Source organism: Hydractinia symbiolongicarpus, chromosome 10, assembly GCF_029227915.1.
Source record: "Hydractinia symbiolongicarpus strain clone_291-10 chromosome 10, HSymV2.1, whole genome shotgun sequence".
NCBI lineage: Eukaryota > Metazoa > Cnidaria > Hydrozoa > Anthoathecata > Hydractiniidae > Hydractinia > Hydractinia symbiolongicarpus.
Window position 1 is genome coordinate 12,064,366 of NC_079884.1, and position 12,275 is coordinate 12,076,640.

General features: G+C 32.6%; 1 protein-coding gene across 1 annotated transcript; it reads right to left on the reverse strand.

Moving 5' to 3' along the window:
• Positions 1-804: 804 nt before the first annotated feature.
• On the reverse strand, positions 805-12,209 carry LOC130612124 (glutamyl aminopeptidase-like). The gene is made up of 21 exons (XM_057433412.1): positions 11,991-12,209; positions 11,226-11,504; positions 10,708-10,891; positions 9,883-10,162; positions 8,711-8,831; positions 8,084-8,238; positions 7,501-7,614; positions 6,935-7,069; positions 6,721-6,786; positions 6,054-6,119; positions 5,714-5,874; positions 5,447-5,529; positions 5,242-5,363; positions 4,860-4,915; positions 4,069-4,216; positions 3,742-3,779; positions 3,358-3,453; positions 2,812-2,979; positions 2,466-2,609; positions 2,183-2,264; positions 805-1,632 (listed from the first exon to the last, which is right to left on the reverse strand). Exons 1-21 carry the CDS (start codon positions 12,175-12,177, stop codon positions 1,426-1,428), a joined length of 2,892 nt encoding a protein of 963 aa, XP_057289395.1. The 5' UTR covers positions 12,178-12,209; the 3' UTR covers positions 805-1,425.
• Positions 12,210-12,275: the final 66 nt, after the last annotated feature.

Here is a 12,275-nt window from a genome sequence, read left to right on the forward strand (position 1 = left end):
TGGTCAGAAATTGGATTCAACCACGAAAGAATATCGGCGAAAAACAAACAACATTTCGGGTTTCTCGAAATTAAATTTTTATGTACGTAAAAATGTATTTGAGAGGCATCAATGTTGTTACCTTCTTACTTACTTCCTGCTGAGCTATTTGGGACCTCCTAATGCTGGGGTTGGGGTAATTGCCTCCTCTTACCCCCTCTGTTATTTGGTCTAAAAAGTTGCTTTGTATGTTGCCACACTGTGACAAACAAAAAATAATGTAGCAATATATACAAAGAAGTCCTCTGAAGCAGCCTGACCCCCAACTATTACAAATGGGATTCAGATACTTTTCCAAAGAGATGGATAAAATTTAAGGAGATTATAAAGGTAATGAACACGGGTAATGAACAAATGATTGTGCCCGTGTAGCAATTTTATATCATTTTCATCTTGACTTAGGGGCTGTTTATATAAGAGCCGAGACGGGACGATTACTGGGACGGGACATTTGCCGGGATCCCGCTCTCATTAATGATTAGACTTAAAATCACTTAGTGTTTATATGGAAAATTTTTGTCCTGGGACAATTTCGTCGCGTCCCCAGGTAAGCGAGATATCGCTTGAGTTAAACGGGATCCCGGCTAAGGCAGGACTGTTTTTCCCATATAAACACACACTTAGCAGGGTCGGGGCGAAAAGGAATAAAGGGACATCTCTCTTTTCTGCTCTCATGCTTCGATGTCTGTGCTGCTGTGACGTCACATTGAATATGGGAGGTTCGCATATTAACATAAAAACAAACATGCAGTAGAAATTATTATATCTTAAAAATTGTTCAATACGCTTACAAAAATATCTCTAGAAATCTAAAAATGTGCAAAATGTTTAAAAAATATTATTAGTATACACTATAAGGTAAATAAGAAAAAATTCTAAAAATTTATAATTTTTATAAAAAAAATCTGCTCGTAAAAAAATTGGTCAACAATCATTGGTAATTTTATTTTAAAGTTACAGCAACTTCATATAATACTATTTGAAAATCAACTCTAAAGTATAAAATTTATTCTAGAAAACATGACCACAGTGTTACGTAATTTGTCCAGGGTTCGGATTTAAAAAAGCCAAGCAATAAAAATATATATCTTTGTCTAATATGTTTACAAAAAATATCTCTAGCATCTGAAAAATCGTAAATATAAAGTAATCTAGATAAAAAAAGATTCAACTAAAAACTTAAAGTTAACACGTGTCGTCTAATGGGGAATTTTTTACATCCTAATCTCTAGAGTTCGTTGCCATAGAGCCGCTTGTCTTTACCTGAATGCTATTAGGTTTTTCTTGCCGTGTTAGTACTGTGCAAAAAAAAGAAAAAATCCTGGGAACGGGGTTCGTTTTCTTACTCTGTAGAAAATCTTAAAAAAAATCTTTAAAAAACTACATTCACAAACCATTAGCTGCGAATTCGAAAGCAAATGATCGATAATTCAAGGTGGCAGTTTTTTTTTTGGCATTTTCTTTGAACCATTTTTCAACATCGTTATAATTTTTTTTCAGCCAATCAATATTGGATTTGATTTTCTCGATTCCCTGTTGACGGGCTTGTTTACCAGTTCCTGCATCCGGGTATTTGCTCCACAACTCCTCCACCTAAAAGGGGATAATCGGAATCATTTAAAACGTTTTTGCCATTACACATCAAAGACAGAAGTACAAAAAGCAGTCATTACATCTTTTCTTTATAAAAAAAAAACAGTTTATAAAAAATTTCAAAATTTAAGAAAAATTTAGAAAGTTAAAATAATTCATAATTGTACTACAGGAAACTTTACAAAAAGATGAAGAATGTGTTAGAAAGAAAATTATATTTGGTATAACGCTGTTGTACGACTCGGGAGGATCAAGGTATCGTTCGAAGAAATAAAAAAAAAAATCAGACACTACACTGGTCGCAAACACAGACCAATTCATGGACAGCGTGTTTGTTTAACAAGATCATACAGCACGCATCTGCTAATTCGAACACGAAAGGGGTCGATAAATTTGTTCGAATAAACGAATGTTTGAATAAAGTAGTAGAAAACAAAAAAGTTTTATGAAGGATGGGACCAAAAAATGGTTCAATGTAGTACATGTTTTAAATAATAACATTCGAATTTGAACTAAACGTAAAAATATTCAACTGCTTGGTCTCACTTACCTGATCTAAATCAAATTGAGTCGTGAACTGACTCGTTAAACCAGCTGTAAGAACTGCAACATGAAAATTATTTTCTTTTGCTCTAAAAAAATAACTTGCGTGTGTACTGTGTAAGAAATAAAATTTAAAACTTTCAAAATAATGCAACCAGAATAGGAAAAAAGAATAACAAGGTATGTGTGCGTACTATTTCAGGTAAAGAACCTGGTATTCTGTTTAATTCTTCAGTGGATTGTCGACTTCCCAAACTCAAAGAAACCAAAAATAAATACAAACAACTTACATGCTCATAATAGCCTGCCAGTTTTCACTTGCATATGTCCATGCTACATACTTGCCGACAGGATTGTTGGCTGCCACATTTCTGATAACATACACAGTATCTTGCGGTCTCACTATGCTACTATTGAGCGTGTACTTGAGCCACCTGGAAGATAAAACAAACTACTAAGTTAAACAGATTTGTACACGCCCTTACAGAATTCTCCACATGTATCCCATTGAGTAGGTACTCCAGAAGTCTGGCACTCACTGACGCATATCTCCAAGCTAACCGGGAACCGTAAATTTTCGCCTTTTACGATATTTTTTCTACCCTTAGAGATCTTTGCGTAATCAAGAATACTAACTTCTGTAACAACCAGATATTTCTGGTTTGACTCAAAGCACTTTGAAGTTTTGATCGTTCTGATGGATTGTCTGTAGTCATAAATTTTTTGAACACAAAATTCCATTCAGTTTCGTCTCCATGGGCAACCGCACACGAGTAAACAGTAGAACGTACGTCAGCAGGAACTCTAGACAAGAAATTGGATATTATACTTGCACACACACTTGTACCTTTTGCTAGTAAGCTAGTAAAGCAAAACAAAATTGACACTTCTTCTTTCTATTCAAATGCAGCTTTCTTTCGTACACTACCCAACAACAATATGCATAGACATTTCTACTTTACTGTGGTTACGAGACCATTAGTTGTCAAGTTCCAAAAAGGCTAATATCATAAATTTAAAAAGAGTGTTAAAGAGGGGTTGAAATTCGCATCTTTGCGATTAAAAACCGAATGTGATTTCTTCCACGGGCTAACGACTAGTCTCATAAATACTATTTATATTTCGAGCATTGCTTACATTATCTTGATTTTGTCTGCCATTCAAATAAAAAACACAACTTACGCTGTATCGTTCACCATCCATGCTTGAAACAACTTTTTCACATCTGTCACAGCTTGCTCCAATCCCAGATAACATGCTGTGCCCATGTACTTTGATCTACAAAAAAACAATACATCTTCAGAAAATTACGTAAAGAACGAACGAACGAACGAACGAACGAACGAACGAACGAACGAACGAACGAACGAACGAACGAACGAACGAACGAACGAACGAACGAATCATTAAAGACTTTTAAATTTAATATAGAGAGATCTTCCACTCGAACTGAGAATCACCGCACAAATAAGCGCACATATTGCAGCCGTTGTGCTTCTCTCTTAAATCCGAAAAAAGATTTTACGCGTAAATTTCATGTATAAAGAAAAAAATAATATTACTTACTTCTTGTACATGGGTTCTATCTTCTTAGTCAGAAATGTCTAAAACAAATCATAAAAAGTCCAACACACATTTGCGTATCCCCTCCAGCTAGTGCCAGGCCTCTTTATAGCTAGAGGCTTTCAATAAGTACTTTTCCTTAAGATTACCAATTCAAGAAAAATACACTCGCTGTTTTCAGCACATTCTTTGACTCGTACCAATTAAAAAAGATGCAACTGGTTCAAGACATACTTCGACCTTCGACCTTCGCATTAGCTTTTTATGTTAGTTTGATTTTATAGAATGTAAAATAAAAATTCTACCATAACAGCTTCTTGTACCACGTACCTTGTAATACTTGTAAGCCTTTTGCGAGCTTAACACTGTTCCAAGAAAATCAAGGTTATCCAGCATCATACTCCACACGATGGAGTTCGTATCATTCTCAACGAAGGAGAGCAAATTCAATGCTGTGGAATAGCTGATGTCACCAGATCTAAACAAACCGATAAGTTTAGTAAGAAAAAGTGTAGAAATCCTACAGCTATATCTGATGTAAAGTCTAATAAAAAGTACAAATGAATTTTTGTAATAGTGTGTGTTTTACTCTCAATGTATTTCACTTTATTTCGCGGGAGAATATAAGTTAGTGCTAAAATCGTAGAAATAATAACGCGAGGAGATGTAATAGCGTTGATAGATACCTCTACCTCAGAGACCGCAAAACCTTGACATTCTGAAGCGACAATACAAACGGAGGACTAGAGGATTTCCGAGTCCACACGCCTTTATTTTTAAAGCAACAGTCAGCCGCCCTTTCCCGGACTAATAAAGAATTTGTCAGAGATTTGCCTTCTTTTCCACAGTTTGTGGTTTGAAAATACATTTTTGGGGTTTTCGCACTTCACACAAACTATCACGAGGGTGCTCCTGTCCCTTTATAAAACAAAGCCTGTACTCGGCCTTAGTTCAGATTTCTTCAGCGTGCGTATTCCCTTGTCCTCTCCACGCCTTTTGCACAATTTCTTTTCTGTGTAACAGTCGCTGTTTACATCTTATCATAAACAAACCTTCTTTCTGTGTAAGAGACAGAAATGGTTGGAATATAGGACAAACAGAAAATACTAACAAGCAATTACCTCGCCAGAGCAAATGCATCGTCAATGATCCCAGCGCGATCAGTTGGGTAGAATGTCTAAAGAGAAAAAGTCAAATAAAATACGAATTAAAGAGAAAATGTAACGACTAAAGTATAGAGTAAGTAACGGGAAGTTTAAAGTCCTTGGGGATCTATCTTAAAGACTGGCTCTTGCTCCATTGCTCTTGCTCAATTGCCTGCCACACACACAACCCGGCTCGTGGTCAGTAGATAGCCAAAAATGGGCTGGTGATCTTACATATAAGGTGTATTGGAGTGAGGACTCGAATCTGAAATCTTACGATTACGAGTTACATGCGGTACACTACACCATCTCCGCTGAACAGTCATGCCAATCAAGAAGTAAATTTTCTTTTTCTTACTGAAAAGTTTTTATTGAGTTCATTAGTGATTGCTTGCCAGCCACGTTTGTCATAATTGACACGATAGAAACCCCTGTGATGGTAATTACCAAGCATGAAAGTTGCTGACGATTTGATCTCAGCTAAAAATGCAGAAAATGATTGAAGTGGCTGGTAGTTTAACAATTTTGACAAAAGAGAAATCAGCATGTTAAAAAAAGCTAACCTGTTTTGTTTTCTAGAAGATATTCTTTCTTTTCAGTCAGAACGTCACTAGTGGCATATGTGAATGGAACGATCCACTGATATCTGTCAAGAATGACAAAAATAACATAAAACAAACAAACACATAAACAAGCATAAATAAATAAACAAACAAACAGCAAAACAAACAAAAACTCTCCATTATCTATTTAAATCATTTTAGTAAAAAAGAAAAAAAAGGAAAGATTCCAGGACAGTCTGTAAAATACACATAACAAAGTCAACTTACTTAAACTTTGATGGGCGACTTACAACAGCATTTGGGTCAATCAGGAAATGCTTTTGTGAAATTTGAAAAGTTGCAGCGTCAGTTTTATTGATGAGAATGACTGGAAAACCCATTTGATGAGTCCATGTGTCCATCATCTTTTTGATGTCTTTGTTGGTTACCTAGCGTAAAGATGAAAACAGAATTACAGGGAATATATGTAATGCATCCCTCATTAACGTTACAAGAAAATTCATTCTTATATCTTTTTCAGAGAAAAATTTTTAATAATATTCTAAAAAGGCAAAAATTTAAGGTACTTAAAATAGTTATAATCTTTAAAAACAATTCTTAAACTTACATTGGAGAAAGCTTGCCACAAATCATTAACTGTTGCACCAGTGTACTGATGTCGTGTCAGGTAAAGCTGGAAAACAAAATGTGCATACTCAAAAGATCTGGAAATACGTTGTAATCTGTTACTGCGCATGCGTCGATATGCTCTTAAGAAAGATTAGTTGTCTTTGCGATTAAAATGTAGTTTGATTTTGCCCAACGCTTTTTGAAATTATGCAACTAAAAATCATTGTCTAATACACTTTGACTAGTGACTAAAACGATATTCTTTTTCAGGCTTCTCTCTTTTAAAACATATTACCAGGGCCTGTTTTGTGCTCAATTTTGATAAACAAGTGAAAATAAATAGGTATAAATTTAGTCGCTGAAACAGTATTAGCCTGTCTATAATTAAAAATACATAGACCTCTGTCATTAGAATGGACCTTACTGCGTTTGGCTATTTTGCCATGTCCTCGGTCTATATTTTCGCATATAAACAGGCAAAAAGGTTAATAAACCATCTAAATAATTTTCTTATGATTAATTAATGGCAGCTTTGAGCACAATTTTATATAAACAATATTATAAATATTTGTAATTATTATTATTGAGAATGGGACAATTTAACCCACCAAAAGAGAAAAATATTGAATTGTATTAAAAAAAATCAAACTTTATAAAATACTTACATTAAGACCTTGACGAAATTTTTCTACGCCCAAAAAATGATCCAGCATTTGAAACAAAGAAGAACCCTGATATAAATAGAACACATATAAACTACAAACAAAATCTAAAATTCAAAAACATGTCACTCCTCTTATTTTTTTCAGAATTTTCGTAGGCTTGACACAGTCACAATGCGAACTTTATTTGTTATATACCTTGTTATTTGTTATATACCTTGTTGTATGTTATTGAATCAAATATTTCCTTTATTTGCTTAGGATGGTTAACAGGCTGTGAAATTGGATGGGACGAAGCAAGGGAGTCCAGCGAAATACCAGTCTTCCAATCACTTGAGAGAAACCTGTCTATCTGAAAAAGTGAATAATGTGACAGCTACATCGTTCTGAAAGCACTCTTCAGACATAACGCTAGCATCAATAATTCGATACTTTTACACACAGTACCATCTTTTGTCCATATTGCAGTAAAAATAGTTTTTTTTTTGACTGCAATAAGAGTACAAAAACTCTAAGTCTGCAAGAATTTTTTTTTGTTTTTATATCAGTTCAAAAAACCAACAAAAAACATACTTGATTTGTATTTCTGGTGTTCTTTTTTTATAGACAAATGGCAAAGCTTTAACATAACTCTTAGAAGCACTACTGAATATAAAAAATTTGCAGGTTTTTTTTAGAAAAACAAACAAACCACTGCCACACTTACCATATTCATTCAACAAATTATCAACCAGTTTCTTTTAGAAGACAAATAAACCACCGTTACTAAAGAGATTCACTTACCATATTCCATTCCGGATGTGATTTATTCATTGCATAATATTCTAAATAGCTTGCCATTCCCTCTTGTACCCAAAGGTCATTCCACCATTTACATGTGACAAGATTACCAAACCACTGTTGTAAAAAGAAATAAAATATATATTTACAAATGTTTTGAAGTGCTCTAAATAAGAAAATATTTTAGAACAGCATATATGGATATGCTTCAAGTATTATCTTAAACTTAATGAAGCATGTTATCCAATAGAAAGTAAAATTAATAAGAAAACTTCAATTTGTATTGTTATATTAACGAAGAGGTATTGCAGACACAACTATCCAGGGTTTCGTGACCAAACAAATAAAATTAATGGAAATATAAATTGTAGCTCCCTGCAAAAGCAGGTGAATTTTTTTATTTACTACTTTAAAAGGTAACTTGATTGGGTTGGCATTAGAAATAATTTAAAATATGACATATTTTTGATTGAAGAGAAAACCGTTTTTAACATGTATTCTCACTACTCAAAATATTAGTAAGTATAAGCACCTACATTAAGTTAGTAGAACTGTATTTATTTATTGCTAAATTTTTTGAACTGACCAAATGAGCTAACTCATGTGCCAAAATTCCTGCTGTTGATTTTTGATTAGACGGTGAAGATACACCTGGTATATACAACAATCTTGTTTCACGGTAAGTTATGATTCCCCAATGTTCGGTTGCACCAGAGCCATAATCAGGTATTGCAAAATTATCTAAAAAAGTCACCGAAATAGGCGTTACGTTTTCTCATATAAAAAAGGCTTTTTTTTCTGCAGAACATTTTTTTACCATTGCTGTTAAAGCCATTAAGGACACAAGACAATTTTTTAGGCGATTTGATCTTTAAATCTTCTTGTGTAATATTTCTACACAATAAGAAAGACATTGCTGCATTCTGATTGATTGTGTACAAGCGACAATACAAAAAGACTACAAACAATGTTTTGCTATTGGTTGGTACAAAATCAAATCAATTTGATCAAAAAAGCGTTTTTAGCAACAAAAAGCTACAACAAGTGAGAATTTTTGGGGAGATAGTAATTAACACAAATTTGCTATTACTGCCTGAAATAATTGTCCCCATAGTTTATAATACTTTGCATCTTTTTCCACGTAAAAACAAAAAAGTGTCTACTCATTTTTTTTAAAAAAAGGAAGAGAGTAAAGCTTCTACAAACAACATACCGAGTTTAGGCATTGGATATGGAACGCGTAGAAATTCTTCAAAAAATGTCAGCATTTCATATGTAGTATTATACGCATATGCTGTTGAGTTAATGTAATCTGGTCGACTCCAAACTGCTATCTAGCAAATAAAAACAAAACAGTAGAATTATAATTTAAAATTCCTTCACAAAGAATTTGCAAGAATTTGATTGATGTACTGTTTTATATTGACTACAGTTATTAAATTTTTAATTTAATATCCAGAACTGAGAGAGCTTATGCAAGCAGGGGATGGAATGTATTTAACTGAAGTACAACATAAAAAAGGTGGATATTTTAAAAGAAAAGTTCTTAAAATAGAATTAAAATAACATTTGTTTCTATAAAATTATGTTATGGTACTTCTGTAAATTTAAACTTTGATTTTCATGATTGGAAACTTAATATAATGTATAATATACACTTAATATAATGTATTTACATAAAGGGCATAGTTAACATGAAATATAAAAGAGATTTAATATTTCGTATTTAACCCGCTCGTAAAAAAGTTGTTTCTTCGAGTCAGCCTTGACTAAACAGTTTTTTTCATCTTAACCCGTACTTTTAATAAAATATTAAAGCTAAGAAACAAAATTATCTAAAATTAAGCAGCTTGTTCCATTGCAAACTGATCTGTCAAAAATCAGTTTGAGTCCTTTTCATATCACAGAAAAAAAATTATTTGCATTGGAAAAGATTTATGTTGATAAATTGCATGCATTTCATGAAAAAAAGATTCCCAAAGTCACCATACAAAATATCTAGACCAAAATTCTTCTACTTAAGCACACAATGAGGCAGCATAAAACGTACAGAAATTTCATTGTTGAGCATTTAAAAATATCGGAAGATAATTATTTAAAAGATTGCACACAACAATTTTACTATGAGGAAATGCTTCTTAATTGGACAAAAAATGTTGGTAGAAGTATTTATTAAATTTAAGTTTCCCAATGTCTTCTCTACAAAATGATAGATATTCAAGGTTTTCAAGGTCAACTAGTCGGATATCAAGGTTTTCAGTGTCAGACAAACACTCTTACAGACCAGCTATACCCAAGAAAAAATTGTGCATAAAAAAAGCTGCGTACACAGTCTTTAGTAAGAATAGTGTTATTACCAAAAATAGCAAACAATAAAAAACCTACTGTCACATTATTTCCAATGCCACTTGTCCCTTCATATTTAAATTCGAACTGTGAAACAATAAAACATATTAGATAGGTGGACATTTTAACAGTTTTTTCAAATGTAGTAATACTTCGCTCAGCATCAACTCGACTTGTTGTACCAGGCATATTGGATCGTGCTTTATGTGATGAGGGGTGGTCCATAGTCACATTGAATGTAGCTTTTAAATCTGGTTCATCAAAACATGGAAAGGCTTTGCGTGCATCAGTTGGCTGAAACTTTGTTGTTAAAAGCACTCTGTAATAAATAAGAAATACAATTAAAGTAATGTTTAATGTAAAAACAAACATAAAAAAACTTAAAAACGTCTCTATATATTAATGTATGTAAAAAGTTGTACATTACAAAAATGTGATTTCTTAAATGTTCAAAAGAATCTGATGTCCGTTATAATCTTTTAAATAAAATGCGAAACTTAAGTAGAACAAAGTAAAAAAAAATATGATAAAAACTAGGATACTTTTTGTATACCTCTAAATCAAATATGGTGCATTTATACATTTTGTGCACGTCAGACTTATCTTGCATGAAACTGTGTGCCAAAACCATACAACAATATAATCATTCTCAACCAGAAATATTGTATCTCACCACAAGTGAATGGTGTCAAGCAAAGGATTGGTAGACTTAAATTATTCAATATGAATATACAAATCATGAAGCTTAAGCTTGTGCTTTCAATAAATACACTTACACTAATTTATTTCGACCACAATTCATAAACTTCAATCTTTTAATACAGAATTTTTACACTTACGAACATCAACAATAAACTAACCTACCTTTCAGTACCATCTTGCTTATACGAACTTTTATAAAAACCAGTAAGTAATGTAGAAACATCAGATTTAAACTGCAGTGTTATGGAGTAATCACCAACAGCCATGTTTTCTTCAAGTACAGTAACATAATATTCATTCTCAGGAAAAGGAAATGTTCGAGCCACTTTTACGTTGCTGTTTGTTGCTGTAAATAAAAATTGAAAATAGTTCTTCAGCTGTTAGTATGGAAGTAATTTTATTTAAATATTATTGCAGCTCATTAAAAAGGGTTTTGATGTGTAAAGGAAAGCATAAATTAAGTTTTAGGTGTGTTTGTGCTGTGCGCTGCATTTATTAATCTTCTTCAAAGTCTCATTACTAGCACACCTAAAACAATTTGTGCATTCTATTGCATGCCTTCATGAGAAAGCTTGACTATATACCAATCTTAGATTATAACAAAAGATACTTTCAAGCTGCTCATAATGCTGCAATTAATATTATTCACACTCAAATTCAGTATTTAAAGTTTTTCTTACCTAATGATTTCACCGAAACAGAGTCAACTGTCATTTGCTTTATATGCACTATAACAACATTTGTTGGTTTTGTTACTTTAAAAAATGCTTCCTGTTTACCCTCGTATTTTAATTGTTTAACATAAGCTTTGATGAAGAGATTGTAGTGATATGGTATGACATCACTTGGTAACCTTATGGAGCACCAAACATCAGTACAACTGCCAGATGTGGTACTTGCAACTGAGGTGGTATCAGGTGCAACCTGGGTTGTATACATGTTCTTTGTTGGTGCAATACCTAGAGATAAGTTAGATAAACACTATTGTGCAATAAAATTGTTGTTTTCTCTTTGTATTACGTATATCTGCGCTTTAGTTCAGAAGAGATACAAATTCCTTACTAAAATGCTTATTTGATAAAAAAGAAGTATTATCTCATTAGAGAATATAATGAAAATTTTAAAATAAATTTTAAAACAAATAATATAATACAATATGCCAAAAAAACTTAATATGACAGTGTTCTCCATTACTTTTTGCAGTCCAAACCAATTTCCTTCTTGCCACGCTTTAGTTAGCCATAATAAAATGTTTCAAATACAGATATAAATTTATTGATGGTTAAAATATGAGATTGTCTGGAAAATTAAGTTAATAATTAAAACCAGACCTTTTAATTACACCTTTATAGATTCAGAACGTTAAAATGCAGATATGAATCTATTGAACTTTAAAACATAATTTTGTCCTGAAAATTAAAAATTATTAAACAAGATCTTCATACCGCCAGTTTCCTTTGCATATTTTGCTTCTGTGTCTTTCCTCGCTTTCTTTGCAGCTAATAATCCACTGAGTAACCCAACGAGAATGATCAAAACAAGAAAAACCACAACAAGCACATAAACACTTTTTTTTCTCACATAGCCATTTTTATTGTTACCAGACAAATCATATTCCATGTTTTGGACCATATTGAAATTCACTGTTTCAACAAAACACAGAAGTTATAAAAAATAAACAAAATGGTCTGGATCGCTAGATCAAAATGTAAATAAAACGATACTACGCA

Bases quoted from the DNA above. Each gene is read 5' to 3' on its own strand.
- LOC130612124 (XM_057433412.1), bottom strand. From the start codon at position 12,177: ATGGTCCAAAACATGGAATATGATTTGTCTGGTAACAATAAAAATGGC. The intron at 4,217-4,859 runs GTAATTGCTTGT...CGGTTTGTTTAG, and splicing joins GATGCATTTGCTCTGGCGAG to ATCTGGTGACATCAGCTATT. The intron at 3,454-3,741 runs GTAAGTAATATT...GTTTTTTTGTAG, and splicing joins ATAGAACCCATGTACAAGAA to ATCAAAGTACATGGGCACAG.